Here is a 19,746-nt window from a genome sequence, read left to right as displayed (position 1 = left end):
ATACTCCCACAAAGCGTGTGTGTGCAACCGATCTAGGAATGCTGCGGCGCTGGCTTTTGGCAGTTGATGACGAAACGGCGTCGACGTCGTGCACAAGCGAAATGCAAAGTTGGGGGGTGTCTTCTAAGATTTACCTCAAAACAGAAATTGTGATGGACTACGCTTCCGTAACTTCATTACCTACGGCTGAAACGTGTTTAATTTCACAGAAATGCTCTGACTACAGTCATCGGGAATCGTTGATAGAATAAATACCACATGATAGTAGAACGTTATTGCTTGTCGTGGAGAAGCATTGCTTTACAAGAATTGCAATGTTTGCTGGCTAGTTGGTAAATGGTTTTTCAAAAACCAATTCCTGCGTGGCTGAAGGACGCAAGACAGGAGGGTGCCCGAAACCTGTACTCAGCTTCACAACTGAATGCTGCGGTCGGTTTACAAGCTGCCACCTACGCTTGAAAAATCATGCATACCTTCGTCTAACGACGATGAGGGTTTATCGCAAAGCTCTATCGTATGGGTTTCCGTGGTTGCCTTCTGGATTTAAACCTTGGCTAGTTGAGCGTCGAATTTGATCAGTACGCAGTTTGGTGTTTTGATCGCAGCGTCTTTGACTTTGACCATTTCCCATTCGATTTCGCAGGAAGAAAGCTTTGCGTTCAACCATCATAATTATTAGACGGAGGGCTAGATGGTTTTGCTGCTTAATTTTGAACTTTCATGCCCCCCTCTCCAAATCTAAACTTTGTCCAGCGTGCCGGAAATGTGTCTGTGCTGGAGGACTCGGGCTGATGCACCCATATTTGAGGCAACTAATTCCGCGTTTTTAATGTCTTAACCAGGCATTATACGATTTTTTAGGTACTCTGTAAATAATACTTCAGCATTAAAAAACACCGGCTGACGTTAACGCTGCCGCATTTTTTAACTATCGGTGCCAGCATTTATTCTACGCAGGTGGTAAAACGGGAAGGGGAGGAGGGATGAGTACGTGAATAACTTTTGCTCTTGATAAAATGACCACCACAAATGAATGTGGGATTTCTACTTCGGCTTTCACGCTCCCATGCTGTCAAAGTGTCGCTCACCAAAACCGAAGGCCCAAAGCTCACGGTTACAGAAAGTGTAAACTACTGCAACATTTCTACGGCTACACGGTAATCCATCTCGCATGCAGGTGCCTTTCTATTTAAAGCACACGTATCGAGGTATCCCAGCGCTAAGGCTGGCGTGGAAACCGTAGTCATTGAAACCATTGAAAATAATTTAAAATGGTAGAAATGAATAATAATATTGCTAATACTTTTATTCCTGCTCAGATCGCGCGGAGCCAGGCGCAGAGCGCTGCAAAAAGCGCTCGTGTCAATGTAGCGAATTCCCAACCATACAAGCTGCCAATAAGTTTGCGTAGCCGTGAGTGCATTTAAGAAGAAAATATTTACTAATAATAGTAGTTTTATTCGTACTCAGAACGGGTGGAGCCAAGCGCAGATCGCTGCAAAAAGCGCTTATGCCATTGCAGCCGATACCCAACTTTAGACGCGTCCGACAAGCTTTCGTAGTCATTACTGCATCTAAGAACCCAACACATCTGTTTAGACTTCGTTTAATCTCACATGTCTGCTTACAACGCCACCAAAACATACAAAGCACCGAAGCAAACACAACAAAAACAACGGGAGGCTGTGTAGTCCAATGCACCGGCTCATTCCACTGACGAGGGGAGCGCCGAGTGGTGGCGCCACCCGTCCAGCTGCCCGGTCCCTATACCGGCGTTAATTGCGTTGTTAATTACGGTATTACATTGTTGGGTGTTGTTACGATTCGTTGGCGTCCATTTCAGCGCATCGCTACGTACATCAAACCGAAGAACGAAGAAGAACTGAGCGACCGGCGCACGCATGGGCTTATAAAGCAACTCCCGTGGAGAGGAGCATGAGAGAGAGCGCGCCAACCCGAAGACGACGCGAAGAGGAGGAGGGGAGAGGAGGTGCGAGCGCGCACTAGCAGCTGGAGTGGAGAGGAGGATGAGAGAGGGCGCGCGCATGCGCACTTATCACAGCTGGCGTGGGCGGAGCTTCGGAGGGGAGGAGGAGCGCGCGCCAGCGCACAGATGGCGTGGAGAGGGGAAGGGGAGAGGAGGGTGTGAGCGCGCGTTATCGAGCAGCTGTCGGAGGAGCAGTGCGGACGGATGCCGCACGGCCGTCGACGCAAGACAGGCCCCCGCTATAAGATGCTCTGCATCTAAAAAATCAACGTTCATTGCCTGGACAGCGAGCAAGCACTTTCTATTGCAAACTAGTGGAACTAGTTTGGTAAACAAGAAAACTAGGCCGTTTGCTTATTTTAGGAATAATACCACTTCAGTGCTGAATATAAAACACAACGCTAAAACATTTTAGTTCTGCTGGTTTAGCATAGAGGGACTCGCTGTCTACCAATGAGCGTTTATGTTTTTATTTCGGTACACAAGTTTATTATTTCTATGCAAAGCAAATTATAGATATTAAAACATTTTCATGGATCTGCAAAATGTTTCATACCGATGCACGATGGGTTTTAAGTGTGTGGATATGAATTAGTACGTCCCTTAGGAATGTGACCAGGTGAGTCCCTCCTAACATCACCACAGAAACCTGCAAGCACGAGTGCAATGTGACTGGCAAAAAGGCCCCCAGAAAAATTAACCATTCCTGTAAACGGAGATTGATTAGGGGTACGCAGATAGCCATTTCCGGATTTAGAAGCAGATTGTCGTTTTGAAGAAGAAATAGTTTTGAATCGAAGTGAATATTTTGTGATCACTCATACAAAAAATAAAATTTACATTCTTTTTTTTTCTTTTCACGCAGATACGCTTGGGAGTGAAGCAGGAGGACATTGATTGTGCAAAACGGCTGGAATTAGCCGGTTTGAAGCACTTCTACGCCCACACAAAGTCGCAGTATTTACATAAGTATGTGTTATATGTGTTCAATAAACAATTGAGAGTCGGCACTTTTCCAGCATGCTCTTAGAAGTCTTCATCAGCTTTCCATGCCACAATGTATCATTGAGCCAATAATCCTGTTTCAAACAGTGACTCACCGGCTGAGCGGCTTCGATTCGGCTGGGCTTGGCCTCAGACGGCTCCGCCGTTGAGCCACTGGACGAGCCATTGGCTTCCGAAGCGGGGCTCTCCGAGCGTGCCTGCTTGGCCTTGCGTAGAGCCAGCTGCCGTTTGTGCCGCTTGCGCACAAAGTGGTATGCTGCAGCAGGACGAAGAAGACCGCAGTGAATTTCAATGCGTCACTCGGAGGAAAGCCAATTACTAAAAACTAGCTAATTAGTATGAAGATGACTGATGTACTAAAACAACTTGGACTGATGCAGTGCAACCAATTGATGCTCTAGACCAAATTGAATCAAACTTGTTGAACACCAAACTTTCGGACATGAAAACCCAGTTGCGCAGCTAAAAGAAGAGATTAGTTTTGCAATTATTTTCCTCACAACAATGGAAGGTATCTTAGCTCTTTTGCTCACTACAAGGGTTCAGTTGCCGAATAAAACAACAGCGATAAAAACAGCATACGTAATGGTATAAAGCTCCCCTCAAAAACTGTAGCATTACCTAAAATGGCTTTCTGAAGGCACGAAGAAAAATGTTTCCCAACATGTTTGTGACAATTACAATAAAGGTTGGAATGTGAACTTCACATGTCATCATCAGACCACGTGGTAAAGTTATTCGAAAGTGCAGCAGAGCAAGAATTTGCACTGCATAATGCATTTGCGCTATCGGCAACTTTACATGAGAGCACAGTCCCACTCCGGTCATACATTACCAGTCGCGACATGCATAACTTCAGCGATAATTGTGATGTCAACATAGTGGCATACAGAGCCATTTTTTTCATTTCTTTTTCATTTTTCCATTTGAGAGATGCTTTCAAGTGATTCATATCTTGCACAGTGAGTCGCAATAAATAAGAGAAAATGCAATACACCATAAGTTTAGTAGGGGTGTACAAATGCTGAATAGCAAATTTCAAATAGAATATCAGATCAAATTCGGAAGAAAATCAATCCGAATATCGAATCAAATATCGAATATCAATTTTTTTTTTTTTAGAGGCCTCGATATTTCATGGGTTTTCGTGCAAAAGCAGAAGCCACTCCGCATGTTTAGGAAGACATGACGTTCTTTTTTGACCCGGAGAATGCACTTTTCAACTCACACCGGCTGTACTCCAGGGATCCAGCTGGAGCGGGCATCGGTAATGTGTTTGGGAAAGAAAAAAATATATATATTTAAAGCCATTCCACTCAATGTGAAAGCTGTTGGAAGTGCAGAGCAGTGATTTGCCATAATGGGCTGTGGCGCCATTATCCACTCACTCTTACCGCCCATCACGCTCTTCGTCGCCCTGTCTCATACCTCTGCTGATGAATTCAACGGAGGTTTGTCTAACACATTTCAAATTTCCCACCTACGCAGTGCTCACGCACCCCCTGCCTGAAGCTGCACCAGCGGGAGTTCTGTTCTTTTTGTGCTTGTTTTTCCTCCCGCACGTGCCGGCATTGCACTGCCACTTTTTTTCGCTTAATATCACAAAGAAAAACCCAACGAGCGTTCCTAACTAAATGAATGCGGGCGCTGCCGGTTAATTACGTATATTCTGCCTCAAATGTACCTGCAGTTTTCTTTGCGCTAAACAACGGGGCGATGTATGACAAGCGCCAGCGGTTAACGAGTTCCAAACGCTTATGACTATCTAAACCACTTGGCTTTCAAAGCCTATATGGGACGCTGTGACGACAGCTACTACAACGGAATACCATGTAGCTCTACTTGGGTGCAGCGAGCGCGCTACGATGACAAGGCAAGCCCCTAAAGTGCTCTGCACTTAAAAACCCCCCTTGCACTGCAGTTGCTTTGCTACAATCATAGGCAATGACTACACAGCGTCACATAACTCAGAAGCAAGAACTTTGCAGGCATTAGCAATAGGACACGAAAACACGGGACAACCACAATCACGGACCATGGTGAGGCACTTCACAAGCACAGGGGCAACATAAAGTGCCAATAATGTGTAGCGGAAAAAAGCTCACACTACAGTCACTGTGGACAAGCCTGTGCTATCCACTGTGATCTAAAAAACAAGTAAACGTGCAGTAACCATACACCAACTGCATTAAAAACAGCCAGAACCACTTTTGATTTTAAATTAACTGAAGCGCTGTCAAAATGGCGGCGGTCTTTACTCAAAGCTGACTGACCCTAACATGTAAACATCTGGTTGCAGAATTCAAAATGGCAGCCAGAGTCGAACAGCGACAGGTCGGAAAAAAGGTCTTATCGACGCAATCGCAGATTACTCCATGCAGCGAAATAAAATTTAGGGCCTCTGCAAGACGCGCTCGTCAAAAGCGTGATTTGGATGAAACTTGCCAGGCAGATGATGTCACAGCAGTGTGTTAGTGTGCACTGACATCTCTCACTTTCGCTAAGCCAGGGAACGTTCGAAAACTCCACTCGACTATTCGAAAAATCAAATACTAGTAGATATTCGATTCACGAATTGAAACATTCGCGGAGGTAATACTCGATTCATATTTGAATATTTGAGTATTCGCACACCCCTAAAGCTTAGCAATGCACGTCCTGATAGCCTAAAGGTATGGACACCAGCATCAACTCATACACACCGGAAAGTTCCGCAAGAACGCCCACCCAAAGTACAGAGATATCAAGTGAAAAATACAGGATGGGCGAACTTTCGGGTCAGGTGCCAAAAAATACAAAAAAGCGGCCACACCGCCAAACAAAATTGCGGAGATATCAAGAAAACATGCGAGATGGGCAAACTTCTGGCCCAAGTTTGGAAAGTACAAATAAGTGATTGTATGAACACGAGTAGATGATTCAAGCTAATTTTGTTCCCTCATCCGCAGTAAAGCCACCGATTTTAGGAAGTGGGCAATCTTTGGGGTGCTTTAGTAAATTGAATATTTCACCACTAGCAAGGGGTGGGTGATGTTTCAGGGGAAGGCGTTTGCTTGGAACTTTACGGTAGTTTCATAACTGTCGCCGATTCCACTCTTTGCAAACATTATTTTGGGAAACCTGGCTGAGGAGACAGAAGCAAAGGGCACTCACTGTACTTGGTCTTGGTGAGGCCGGCGCAGTTGTCGGGGCAGGCGCCCTCCTGGAAGCTGGAGGGCCCGAACAGGTTCGGGCAGCACTGGAGCTTCTCGCACACGCTCCGGCAGAAGGCCCCCACCTCCCCGCTGCTGCGCACAGTCTCCACCGTCGCACGGAACGTCTTGCCCTTGTACCTGGATGCCATGGGGGAGCAGGACATCGAAATTTGGGTTAATGGGAAAGCGGAATATGAACGGCCCATTCGTAACACACACACAGTCAAAAATTTGGCCACCTTCGCAATTGAGATGCGAAGACTGAGGAAACAGAGGAGCTGGTGGTCTTCACCAACTTTAACTCGGCTCTTATTAGGTCTGCCCCTTTTGTGAGAAAGAAAGATGGTGAAAAGGCAAAGCTTTCGCCATGCAAACTGAGTTTGATTTAAACCAACGTCCACACTCCACCCTCCGAAAGTCCAAAATACAAACTATAGTCCGAAGCTAACATCAACTTGAACTCATCCACACTCCAAGTTAACGGCCGCTACAAACCCGAAGGAAATTCAATGTGCCCGAATGTGATGATAGTGCAAGCATAACGCGAGAGACCCAGGTTCAATTCCGAACACTGGAACCGTTTTTCTCTCGAGGCACGCACTCCCGAAACCTGCTCCTGGGCTCCTTGCCTCCTCGCTACTGTCCCTCACACTTCTTGGCCTAGCATTTTCCCCATGTCCGCTTCGTCGAGCGGAGTTTCCTGTTAACAATACGCACGGACAGAACAAAACTGGAACAACTCCGCTGTTGAAAAGCATTAAAAAACGTACACTTCCCATTCATCACTCTCCTACACCTGATCCTACTCTATTACAGATTGCAGCGATGTGTTGTCTAGTGAAATCAGCCAGAGCCCGGATGGGGAGAGGGATTTATGCCTTCCTTGAGAAGGACACTGGTGTAATGCATGCTGGTGAAAACATGAAGATGCACACACTGCATGAAAATTTTTGCACCTTTTTTTTACGCATCACAACGGAAAGCTAGCCATTTAGATTACAGTAACAGCTGTAAATTATCGAGCTATACTTGGGTGCAAGTTAACAATCAAGAATGGCAATAACTCATGTAGCATTCCACTGCGCCAAAGCAAGAGACCCAGGTGTCGATGCATGCTTGTTTCAAAAGGAGATTTTGCTTAATGCGTGAAATTATCTGCTTTTGCTCACGTAGTTCCTTTGTCATCGGTGGGGCAAAGTTCTAAGCAGATTAGGTCAAAACAGCCATGGAAATGGCTCGTGCCAAACTTCCAAATACTTGCAGTAATGTACTCCTTGCACCACGTGGCTGCAGTGATGAGCGGCAGGGGTCAACTTCCATTACCGTTCTTAAGTTGTACCCGCGTATAGCACACCAAACACCATCACACATCCTCCATCAGTTCAACTCACTGTCAACACAGTTTAGTTCGTGCTCACTCATGATTGCCTCAAACAAGGGGACAACAACCATGCATCCCTTGTTTCTACACAGTGGCTCAACACGGGAGTTTCACGGCTCCATTCATTAGAGAACGAGGTATTTTGGGAAGGGGAGGGAGACAGAAGGAGAGGGGGATTGAGATAAGAGGTGGACAGAGACGAAATAAAGGGAGAAAATAATCAAGGTGGAAAGAGAGGGGCAGAGACAAGGAGACAAAGAAAGAGAAAGGCAGACTGAGAGAGAGAGATGAAGAGGAAGAGAGAGGAGAGGGAGAACAAACAGAGAGAGAGAGGGAGAGAGAGTAAGGGAGAGCACACCACTGCATTACCACCCATCACCCCCAATGGTGGCAGCATCACCCACTTGGCCTTGAGCATCTGCTGGTGCATGGAGGGGGTGGGTGGCCCCCGGAGCTGGAGGATGGCCAGCACCCGGCTCGGCTTGTAGGCCACCCCGATGAGCTGGGCCAGCACCTCGCGCAGCACCAGGGACACCGGGCCGGGGCCGGTCTGCCGGGGCAGCTCTGCCAGCCTCCCTTTCGACAGGAGGGGGCCTGAGAAGCACCGGTGGTTCAGGTGCAGCGCCGGGCACCAGCCTGGAAAAGGGGAATTGTTCCCATGAACATTATGGTAAGCTTCACTTCAGCCACGACTCAGCAACGCACCGCCAGCCAGAGACTCCTTCCCGTAGTGAGAAAAAAAAATTAAGGCCATTCCATTCACTTTGAAAGCTGCCAGAAGAGCAGAGCAGCGATTCACCATAACGGGCTGCAGCGCCGTTATCCGCTCACTGCTACCACCCAACGCATTTCAAATTTCCCGCCTTCGCAATGCTCGCGCGCCCCCTGCCTGAAACTGCGCCAGCGGGAGTTTTGTTCTTTTTGTGCTTGCTTTTCCTCCCGCACGTGCCGGCATTGCACTGCCATTTTTTGTCGCTTACTACCGTAAAAACCAACCCAATGAGCATTTCTAAATAAATTAACGTGGGCGCTACCAGTTAGTTGCGTATATTTTGCCTCAAATGTACCTGCAGTTTTCCTTGCGCTAAACAACAGGGAGATGTATGACAAACGCCAACGGTTCACGAGTTTCGAACGCTTATGACTACATAAACCGCTTGGCTTTCGAAGCCTCTGGGTTACGGCGCGACGACAGCCGCTACGATGGAACGCCATGTGGCTCTACTCGGGTCCAGCAGGGGAGCTACAAAGACAAGGCGAGCACCTAAAGTGCTCTGCACTAATAAAGTAATTTCATTAATGCAAATGCGAGTGGTAAGCACTCGTGCGGGAAAAGCACCATTGGGCTACATATTCTCGTTTATCAAGTTTCTGCCTTTCAATTTTGTTTCCAGTATTCCCTTTTTTTCTCCTTTTATTTTTTCTCCTCACATTCCTGCACTGCTTGCACTCGTAGTCCAGCTGCGACTTTTGGGTCAACGGATAAACGTTGAGCTTGACATTGTGTTCATACTGCTGTTCAAACTGACTACAATTAAACTCTCGTTATAACAAGACAAGCTATAACGAACAAATCATGATTCCCCTTGAAAGTCCCCATAGAAACGAATGTACTTAAGACCTAGCTTTAATGAGGTAAAGTTTGCACGTTGTGGGATATAACAACCAAATCACGGTGCTCCTTAAATTTTGTTATAACGAGATTTAACGGTAGCACAACAGTGAGCATCAATACTGGTTGGAGTACGCATGGCTTATCATGTCCTGAAACTGCCGCAAGATGACAAGGCCAACAGAGACGACATGCTGCTTATGCAAACACGAGGAAATAAGGCCGTGTAAGTTGAACCCCACTAAATATTTCACAACCCCATCTCCACTGTCATCCTCTGAGCATCCTGCAACACACTCTCTAATGACACATAACGCTAATATTCAGCCGCTTCCGAAAATTTCTCTCGCTTCTGTTCATAGTCAGCAGAACCAACTGGCTTCCTTTTGTGGCACAGTATTCCGAGTGGTGTCCACTTCAAAACTGTCCATAGCAAGTACCACTTCAAAACTTTCCATAGCAAGCACATCCAATTGTACACGTATATTAATGCTAAAACTTGCATGGAGAACAGAAGCTCAATCACAACTCAAACAAATTTCGAGGCAATTCAAAATTTTAAAATTCTTCGCCGTTCCGTACAATGGGATCAATTTTGGGTGCTACGAGCCCATTTTGAAAAAACGAAACAGATGACGCAAATTGGCAGGGACTTTCACAAAACTGCCATAGTCCGATACAATATGGCTCTAACTTTCTAGTCTTCTCAATTGGTCATTTTGGACTGCCCAAGAACGACACAAGAGCAGTGTTTTGCCCACAGATTCCTACTGCAGGGACGGTCCTGGGGCTGCTATGTGGCAGTTCTTGGGCAGCCTGAAATGACAATTTGAGGATACCTTTTGTTCCAGTATATGCTTTTTAGAAGAAACATTCACAATCTGACAAAAATGATCCGCCGTCTCCAAGGCCCTCAGTGCTCAAACAAGGCAGGATGTTTACAAACATGCAGAAATATTGCAGACTTCTGCAGGAAAAAAATAAAGTGCATTTCCTTTACTTCTTGGTGCCTGTTTGGTTCATCTTTGAAGACACCGATATCAGCCAACGCGAATATTTTTCTCTACCTTCAGACAATTGCATTATAGGGGTTTTTACTGTTGCAGAAAATAGTCATTATACAAGTTTTACAGTATTTGGAGACACATCACACAACCCACTGCATCATTTTTTTGGACAGGTTGAATGCCAACCCCAGAAGCTACGTCACTGCTCCAAATAGACTTGCGACACAAACCTTGATCAGAATACAGATCCTGGTCCTTGCAATGGTAGCTTCAAATGTTAGGGCTGTTCTCTTTACTTTTATGTACACTGGGAGTAGGCTTGATGAGGCAGGCCCAAAGCATGTGACACAAACTCTCTAAGTTAAGAAGAACAGCTGCGTTGTATGTATAAAAACAAGTGTTCACCTTAATAACGCTGCCTTTAAAGAGCAGCCGTGTTGTATTTTGCTAATCAAGACACTACTGGTCATGACAAACCCTGAGGAACAGAGAATAAGCCAACCCTCACCTGACTTGGCCTCCACGTTGCCAGACTTCTTGCTGCAATAAAAGGGACAGAGATATTAGACATTCATGTCAAGCAGACAGGCGTTATGGTTAACCAACTGCGCAGACTACAGTCTGGGGTAGCGATCGAGGTTATTGCTAAGGCCTCAATCTGCTATTTCTCTTCTTCTTAATCACTATGCAGATTACTGTATGTACTGTTTCGTGCACAAGCATTTGACTAGAATAAGCATCGACCAATATGAATTAAGCAAAAGTGGCCTTGCACTAAATTAAACATCTCCGAAAGACACTGAAAATGGAACAGGCAATGCGAAATGCTGATATTTTCAAAACATCCGGAGTTCAATGTGCATAACTCACAGTAAATTACAATGAAAAAGCCACCACAACTGTGCTGCAAAAAAATAAAAAAAATAAAAAATAAGATCAATCCATGCCCCAAACTTGGCAGTATTGTGTAGAGAAGCTTTCCTTTCTTTTTTCCTTCTGTTGGTCATTTTTAAATAATCACACACTGATAATTGCACTGCATGTTGGCACTCAGTACCCAAGCAAGAGCATGGAAATTTTAGGAAGTGCTCACCAAAACTTTTGCGGAATCACGCTCCTGCTTTTTCGTACAAGCTACTACACTACTAAGCACAATCGGAGTCGCCACCATCGTCATCATCACCATCATTAGTTGTTCAGTGCAGGGGAAGGTCTCTGCGCTCGTTCCCATCTTGCATCCAATAAACCCACTCTTCATGACTCCTGATTTTCTTACCACATCACTCCAACCCGTTGATCTCGTTAAAACCCCCAAATCTTATTTTCAGCCTCTCCTGATTTATATCTTCTCCCTGAGCTCACATAGAGTCACTTTAGTTATCCACTTGTCATTTGAACTTGGCGCCCAATGAACTGCCCAACTCCACTTCTTCCACCGCAGCAGTCTTTCTAATCAGTGGAGCACACCACTTATCTCCAATTAACTCGCCCCAATCCCCACTGACCCTCAATACTCAAAGCGGCACCATGAAGACAAAATGCAAGTTTGGTTCATTTGGAAGACTGCTTTGTCCTATAACAATGACACCAATTTCATCGCAAACTTCCGAACAATAACCTAGACATTACAGGAAAGAGACGGACCAGTGGCGACTCCCCATCCACTTTCTAGAAACTTTTCTATGACGTCACCGAATCTTGTTTGTGCAGCTGGTGACCACTGACCTAGGCAACTGGAGAAATGACTATGCAGTTATAGTGGGGTCTCTAGTTCCATTTCGCTGCTGCATCAGAATGCTAACGTGCAGTTAGTTAACACACTGGTAACTACGTTTTTAGTGGTGGCCCCTATTCTGTTACCGCTGTTGCTATTGTGACACATTAGCGTGAAGTTTGGAAGTTCTTCAATATTTCTAGCATGTTGTCGGCTATAAAAACGCCCTTCATTGCTGTAACAGAGCTGAGTGGGTCAAAAAAAAGTCTAGCTCTATCAAACTGAATGAGGCTGTATTTTGTCCTCACGGCTGCTTTAAGATGTCCAGGCAAGAGCATGAAAATTCCGCAGAATGCTCACCAAAACCCTGCTGGGTACTCTCAGGCAGCATCGAAGGGCAATTCACAAGCACACTGATTGGTGGCAGCGTAGAGAGGAAACCATGCCCGCTTCCCTCACCCTGTCGTGTCGTTGGCACCTGCAGAGGATGCGGGTGCAGCCGTCGCCACCCCCAGCCGCCTCAAGGGCGAGGGCACGGAGGGCTTGCGCTGGGGGGCCCAGTCGCGGGGCGTGCGCAGGGGCCACCCGTTGGAGCCGCACCAGCCGACGGGGAACAGCTGCTGCGAGCGCAGGGGCAGCACCACCGTCGTGCCACCCTCTCCACCGTCCTCCAGGCGCACCCACACCAGGGGGGGGCACACCCGCTCCACCGTGCCCACACACACCTGGCACCACAGCGGGTGAGGGGGAGAGGGGGTATGAGTGAAGGGAGCGGTGGTACAAGGGTCACGTGAAATTCCTCAGGGCACTTAAGGGGATCTTGCAACAGTCTCTGAGCAGTGCAAGTAAACCTGCGCGACATTTAGATTACACTGCCAGGAATATCTGAGCCAAATATCACACGTGCACATGAAGCGGTGAGCGCACAAATCGCTCTGAAAGACACGGAAAAACCAACCGCGCTCTCTTCAATTTTCTTCATTATGCACCTCTGGCATGATTTAAACGACATCATTGAGGCCATGGCTGTTCTTTTGGCTGTCGCTGCTGAGCTTCGCGGCTTATTTCTCGCATTTCCTGTGGCGATCCGCCGTTATCGGTGGTGTGTACTGTTGCGAGCTGTAGCGACCACAGTCTGCTGGTAGCGGGGCCGGTCGCCGTCGCTCCGTCGAGCCAGGACTAGGGGAGAGCTTAGAGCAAACTCAACCGGTTTATTTACATTTTTACAGTGAGTTGTCGAGATGAAGACAGAAGACAGATCTTGGTGGGCCGCAGCACGCCCTTTTTGTTGACCCCCGATCCCTAGTTCACTAGGTTAGGGATCCCCATACAAAACAATGCGGACCAATGGTGATGTGTAGGTTCCTCGCTGTGAAGCACCGCCCTCGGGTAGGGACACGCCTTTCAGGTATGTCGGCAGATGCACAGCACACGCGCACACACATACCCTTGCCACTCGTCAGGAGCCTGTAGTAGAGGGGAAGAACGGGAGACGCGCGGGCGCCGCGTATCCTTTTGGTGTCTGCCGCGCGCTGCGTTCCCAGGGAGCCTAACAGCACAGAATAACAAGGTTCGTGGAATAACTCCGGGAAGGGTTAATGGCTTGACCATTGCCACTGCCTTCTTCGCTGTGCTGCCGCCGCCACTGGGTCCCATTGTCCGGTCGTCGCCGTCTGGGCTTTCACGCGCACACGCGTTCAGTTGCTTAGGCCGGGGGAAGACCGGCGGCTCCTTAATCCCTTTTGGGGCAACAACACTCAACGCCGCTCAAAAGCCGCTGTCAATCAGTGGCCGCCGTCGCGTCTTGTCGGCCTCCTTTCGTTTCCGTTGACAAGCGGTGGGGTGGTCGACCGGCAGGCGACTGACCCGCACAAACATGGCGCCAGTGAGTCATAACGGTACCAACCACTTCCATGCCTGAATCTGTACGCACAGTTTTTACGTTTCTTTTGTGTTTTGAGTGCACACGGAGCTTCAGTGACGAAATCAATACTCCCCTATCACCGAGAGCACCCGACAACAAACGTTTATCACTTCAAAAATGCCCTACCAGCCCGAGCGCGTGCTTGCGAGCAGGTAGCCATGCCTGCTTGTTTGTGGCACCAGATCGGAAATAGGTATGTTGCGAAGAAAAGGAGGAAACTCCCCAGCCTATGACATATCGCGGTATTGCGGGCCACTGAAAAGAACGCCGCGAGCCACACCCCTCTCCGGGAGAGAGCGCGCAGCTTTTGTCGCGTCGTCCGCGGTCAAGTTGAGAGGGAACAATTATGCGCAATTATGCGCAAGTTTCGGTGATAGTGAACGGATTTTCATACCGTATTTACTCGCATAATGGTCGCACTCGCGTAATCATCGCACCCATGAAGAATGTCGTCAAAGATCGACTTTTTTTTTTATTTCCCGCGCAATAAACGCACGCTGAACTAGCCGCAGCAATATGTCGTATGTGTGCCAAGTCTAGCTGATGATGGTCGTGTATACCTCTGTTTCCTTCCCCTTCAAAGAGAACATGGCTACGGTATCGTGGCAGACTTGCTGATATTAGCGATATCAGCAATCATGCGTTCAATATTGATGAGGAAAAAACTCTCATTAAGTGCACATAATGTACTCACAATACAAAGAAAAAAACGCGCTCAGGTTGCTGCGTCGGCAGCCATGCCGGTTTTGATGTGCCGCACTGTGACAGTGGCAGCCACTCATTTGCCGAACAGTTGTCACCTCGCAGCAAACTCCTTCCGGCGCGTTCCGTAATTCATGAAAACTCTGCATTTTGCGTCACTTCGCAAAGCGGCTGCCGGCGGTGTGCAGAGTTTTTATTATGTCGTTATTTATTATTTTTATGTTCATAAGACCTACGCTAAAAATTTTCACCCACTACTTGCTTGCATTTTCTGTGCTCAAAATTTTTTTGCAAGAAATTTACCCCGCGTAATCAACGAACTCCTACATTTGCATCCAATTAAAAAAAAAAGTGCGATCATTACGCGAGTAAATACGGTAATTCTTGCGGGAGGAGACTGCTGGGACAATAGACTTTACCCCAAAACACATTCCAAGTAGTCGATGGTAAGTGCTGAAGAGTCCCTATAAAGTCTGAATCTGCCACGGTGCCTCAGTGGTCATGGCGCCGTGCTGCTGAGCCCAAGGACATGGGTTCTTCCCCAGCCGCGATGCCTGCCTTCCAGGTGGAGGCGAAAAGCGAAAATGCCCTTGTGTCGACATTTTGGCACTCGTTAAAGACACCCAAGTGGTCAAAATCAATCCGGAGCCCCGCACAAAGTCGCGCCTCGTATCCCAGGTGCAGTTTCGATGCGTTGAACCCCAAAAATATGAATTTGAACTTAAAGTGTGCTTACATCACCACCTGGCCCTACTGCAGTAGCGCTTCTCTGATACGTTTTCAAAAAAAGAAAAAAAGAAAATGTGAGGGAGAAACACACAATCGGGGAAAACGTACTGTCTGGTGAGAAACGTACTAAAAAGGAGTCTTTACTGTTCACAATTGAGAGCGCAGTAACTGGGAAATTGTATGAACCCCGAATGTACCAACGCTGTCCTACTGTACACCAGCAATGTTATTTTTCTTTGGGATCATTTCCCCTGTACTCTATCTATTTTGGCCACACCTTACACCACTTTTATTAATCACTTTTATTTGATCACTTCACGTTTACAAGGCACAAAAAGACACGGACAAAAAGACGGAGGTACACACAAACACGGTGACTCCGTCTTTTTGTCCCGAGTCTTTTTGTGCCTCGTAAACATGAGCTTTTAAACAAACTCACCCAGCTATCTGTCTTGATACAGTTTTTATATGGTGCTCTTCGCCCTTTGTTGGCCTTGCGCCATTACACTGACAACTATCACCATCAAGTTCACTTAGATGCACTGAAGACAGAAACATCATGGCTTCCCCTGACGGCGGTCATCAGAGACAATAACGTGTTTGCGTCACTTTCTTCACTTTCAGTTCTTAGTCTTTTGGTGCAAAGCACTCTGGCAGGGAGATCCAGCTTCTTCAGAATGAGAGCTCTCTGTGGCTCGAATAATGTTCGTGCCATCATATTCACTTGCCACGCGGTCCTAATGCACTTTGCTTGTACCTTGGAGACCTTAGATCAATTCCCATACGAACTCAAGTGTTTTTTCCTATTTACTTTTTACGGTGGTAGCCATTTTTTGTAGCAGACAACAACAGCAACGCCGACAAAGCACCCATACTTTAAATTAAAATTAAACAACTACCGTAAAGTACTGAAAGAACGCCCACCCAAAGTATGGAGATATCAAGTGAGAAATGTGAGATGGGCGATCTTTCGGGTCAGGTGCTAAAAACTACAAAAAAGTGGCCACACCGCCAACCAAAGCTGCAAAGATAAATGAAAAATACCAGATGGGTCAACTGTCGGCTAAAGTGCGGAAAGGACAAATAAGTGACCGCATCAACACATGAATAGATGATTCGCCTTTATTTTGGTCACTCATCGGCGCTTAAGCCATTAAGGGGTAAGCAAATATTTGCGGTATTTTAGTAAATTGAATATTTTACCCCCAAAGGAGGGTAGGTGATGCTTCGGGGGTGGGCGTTTGCTCGGAACTTAACGGCAGCTTATGCCCGAGTGCTTTTGCCACATGCATAATGATTGGCAGCACTTTTGTCAACACTCATTTCTTGGCTTACAAGAGAGAAGGAGGAGGAGCACGATGTCCTTATCGACACCTCAGAAGGCACTGAAACCTATAAACACATCCTTTTTAAGGGGGGACGTGGCTTTCAAAATCAACTTTTTTATTTCTTTGTGGATTTTGATGAAAATTGGCACAGCAACTGGAAATGCTTCTGTGATAACACCATAAAAATTTGAAGTTAATATTTTAATAACTTTTTTATGTATGAAATTTTCTTTCTGTTCCGCTTGTACCGAGCTTTTGCGGCTTATAAAACACGATAGAAAACTTGTTCGGAGTGCTTTGCATTCCCAAATGAATTGACGAGGTCGTGACAGTTTTAGAATTTTTTTTTTACAACACAATGTTTTTTAGTTTTCATTTTTTTAGAGGTTAATGTGAATCAGGCATGTCAACTGTGAACGATTATTTGAATAAAAAAATCACAAAAAACAAATCTGGAAAACTAAAAGTGTCACGACCTGAACAGTTCATCAAGGAATGTAATGCAAGAAACGGAATCAAAATAGACCCAGCAGTCACGAAGAAATCCCTGGGACAAGCGACACAGGTGGCAAAAAAAACTGTTTTGAGAAAACGGCTTCCGAAGTTGCAACATAGGTTTCACATATCAAAAGTCGTCACGGTTGTAGCCTTTCATGTCCTTTTGAGCATGGGGCTTCTGGAAGGTCTTGCCTTGAAACTGGAGTGCCTTTTCAGCCTTTCTCTTTCCAGAAAACATCATTTTCAGCTCCTCCGTGAAGAGTACATACCCCCCTTTGCAAACCAAACGGAGGGGAGATGGGTTTCAATGGGCTTTCAATGCAAAGTAGGTTAGTTGGTTGGCTGTATCGCACTGGACAACCTCCTTTTGCAGTGTTGTCACCATGGCAACAAGTTAAGCATTTTTTAAACTTAAATTTGAACATTTTTGGCTTTTTTTTCATGTTTTATCTTGCCTGGCACAGCAACTTAGTACTCATAGTGCAGGTGTTCATTGCCAAAAGTTTGCATACCACAAGGTTGAAAATGAGCTACTTTGAAGCTTGGTAGAGTATTCTGCATAACTCCCAACTTCAATGCAAGAGCATATTTTTTTTACTACTTTTGACATTCAAGGCATCCAATATTTCTCGCAGCACAGCCAGTATGCCCTGAGCAATGGTATCAATAATTTCCCTAAAAAAATCACTGTTAAATGCTGCCACAGTAACGTACATTTTTAACGCAGAGAGCATATTTTTATTCCTATATTACTAACTCAAACCTGTTTGCATGAAAATTACAAGTGCACGGGAAACGTTGCACAAGAAAGGCGATATGGCTCGCGCGCATCGCAGCGCACGCTTACCGCGACATATCGAGCTTTGATAATACCTGATATGGCTGGTCAGGTCGCTTTTAAGATTAAAACTAACGTCGCAGGCATTAATTACAACTACTGGCGTTCAATCGTAACCGGTTGCCCAGTCATGTGATGCTCCAATGCGCGTCGGCTATGCCGTGCGCGCCGCAGCGTTTGACGCGTCGACCGTTTCTTTCGCGAGGCTAGCGAGCCCACAGTCAAAACACAGCAATAACTAAGCGTGTACACATCGCAAATCCGACTAAAAGTTCACTTCACGAACCGCTATCGCAAGCGCGCACACCGCGTCACCCTCCGGGGTCTGGCGACAGTAGAGTCACGCGCACCACGAAGCGTTCGATGACCTCCGCCTTTCGAGCCACACAACTTCCCGTAATCTGGCTCGTTATCTCTGGCATTCCCATCGCGATAACGTCCGTGTTGAATACCACAGATTGAACAGAAACTCGGCCGAGCGAAGCGGCGAAAATGAACTCAATCCACTCGCTACGCAGCTCAGGCGGCCGCCATCTTGCGTTGCGCCCGCGACATCCAATCAGGAGGGTCGTCGTTCTGTGCCCCGACCGGAGGACCAATAGCGCTTCAGCATCTATTTCTAGCTTCGTTTGTGCGTCGTTTCTTTTCTGCCGTTTGTGCGTTTGTGAATGAACGAAGATAAAAGAGACGAGCGGAACCGGAAAGACGATCGCTCGGCCGATCTAACCATATCAAAATGGCCGCGCCCGGTGGCACCGTTGCGGAGATAGAGCGCTCCGAAAATTGCCGTTTTTTCGCCCTTTTGCGCTGATAGTTTGTCACCGCGCCTGACAAAAGTATTTTTTTATGCCACTTTGCGACGCTTTTCAGCGTAAAAACTTTGCAGACGCACAGAATAGGAAACATAGAAGCCGAATATGCGGGTTTCTAAAAAACGATGTTTTGGTCATTTTTCCGAAGTTGAAAGCCGCGTCCCCCCTTAAATAGGTCCTCACATGGGATGACAAACCTCCATACCAATGCCTGTTTAACTCCCGAGGAACCAGTACTGACAATGAAAAACTGCCGATAACAGCACCAAGCATACAGTAATAACAACAGTAGCAGTTACAGGGCTAGTAGTGGTGGCAGTAATGATCCTTTAGAGCACGGGCGATGCTATAATGAAGCTGGAGGTAAAACGCTTTTAGATTATGGAGTGCCCATTAAGTTTGTAGATTACATCAACGACAGAACAAGTTACCAGTGCGCTAACCTGCAATTACTGGTAGTCTAGGACTGGTCACACTGTCTAAGCTATGCAATGTTCTTTAAGGCCCAAGCTACCAGCGCAAGATGATATCGCGCTACATCTGAGCAAAGGCATGAAGACTGACAACACACCATTCTATCTCACCCAAATGCCTTTTAAAGGGAGGCCTGGTCAAGGCGTACGACAGAAACACAATCAACAGAGGCAAGAAGTCATGATGACTTCCACGCCTTCTATAGCTCTCATAGAAGGACCACCTGCAAAGATGCACACGTGTACGTGGCCATACAAAAATCGGAGATTTCTCGAATCAGAATGCAACTTCACATCAAAACCTTATGCAAGAAAATTAAAGCCGTTCCACTCAATGTGAAAGCTGTCGGAAGTGCAGTGCAGTGATTTGCCATAATGAGCTGTCCCACCGTTATCCGCTCCCTGCTACCACCCCATGCAATTCAAATTTCCCGCCTTCGCAGTGCTCATGCGCCCCCTGCCCGAAACTGCGCCAGCGAGGAGTGTGTTCTTTCTGTGCTTGCTTTTCCTCCTGCACGTGCTGGCATTGCACTGTCACTTTT

At 46.6% G+C, this 19,746-nt stretch overlaps 1 protein-coding gene across 2 annotated transcripts in view; it reads right to left on the bottom strand.

Annotated features, from left to right (window-relative positions):
• LOC144152806 (scm-like with four MBT domains protein 2) overlaps nt 1–19,746 on the bottom strand; it is a 56,604-nt gene that overhangs the window by 7,234 nt on the left and 29,624 nt on the right. For both annotated transcript variants that reach the window (XM_077684270.1, XM_077684271.1), the window contains exons 13-17: nt 12,360–12,625; nt 10,695–10,726; nt 7,972–8,203; nt 6,146–6,324; nt 3,088–3,248 (exon numbers count right to left, since the gene is read on the bottom strand). In XM_077684270.1, coding sequence (XP_077540396.1) covers nt 3,088–3,248; nt 6,146–6,324; nt 7,972–8,203; nt 10,695–10,726; nt 12,360–12,625 — 870 coding nt within the window. The remainder of the gene's footprint in view (nt 1–3,087; nt 3,249–6,145; nt 6,325–7,971; nt 8,204–10,694; nt 10,727–12,359; nt 12,626–19,746) is intronic.

The sequence above is a fragment of the Haemaphysalis longicornis genome, unplaced genomic scaffold (genome assembly GCF_048455015.1).
Source record: "Haemaphysalis longicornis isolate Haplotype H1 unplaced genomic scaffold, Haemaphysalis longicornis Haplotype H1 scaffold_9, whole genome shotgun sequence".
Lineage (NCBI taxonomy): Eukaryota > Metazoa > Arthropoda > Arachnida > Ixodida > Ixodidae > Haemaphysalis > Haemaphysalis longicornis.
Note: the sequence above shows the minus strand (reverse complement) of the source record. Positions and strands in the feature narration are given on the sequence as shown.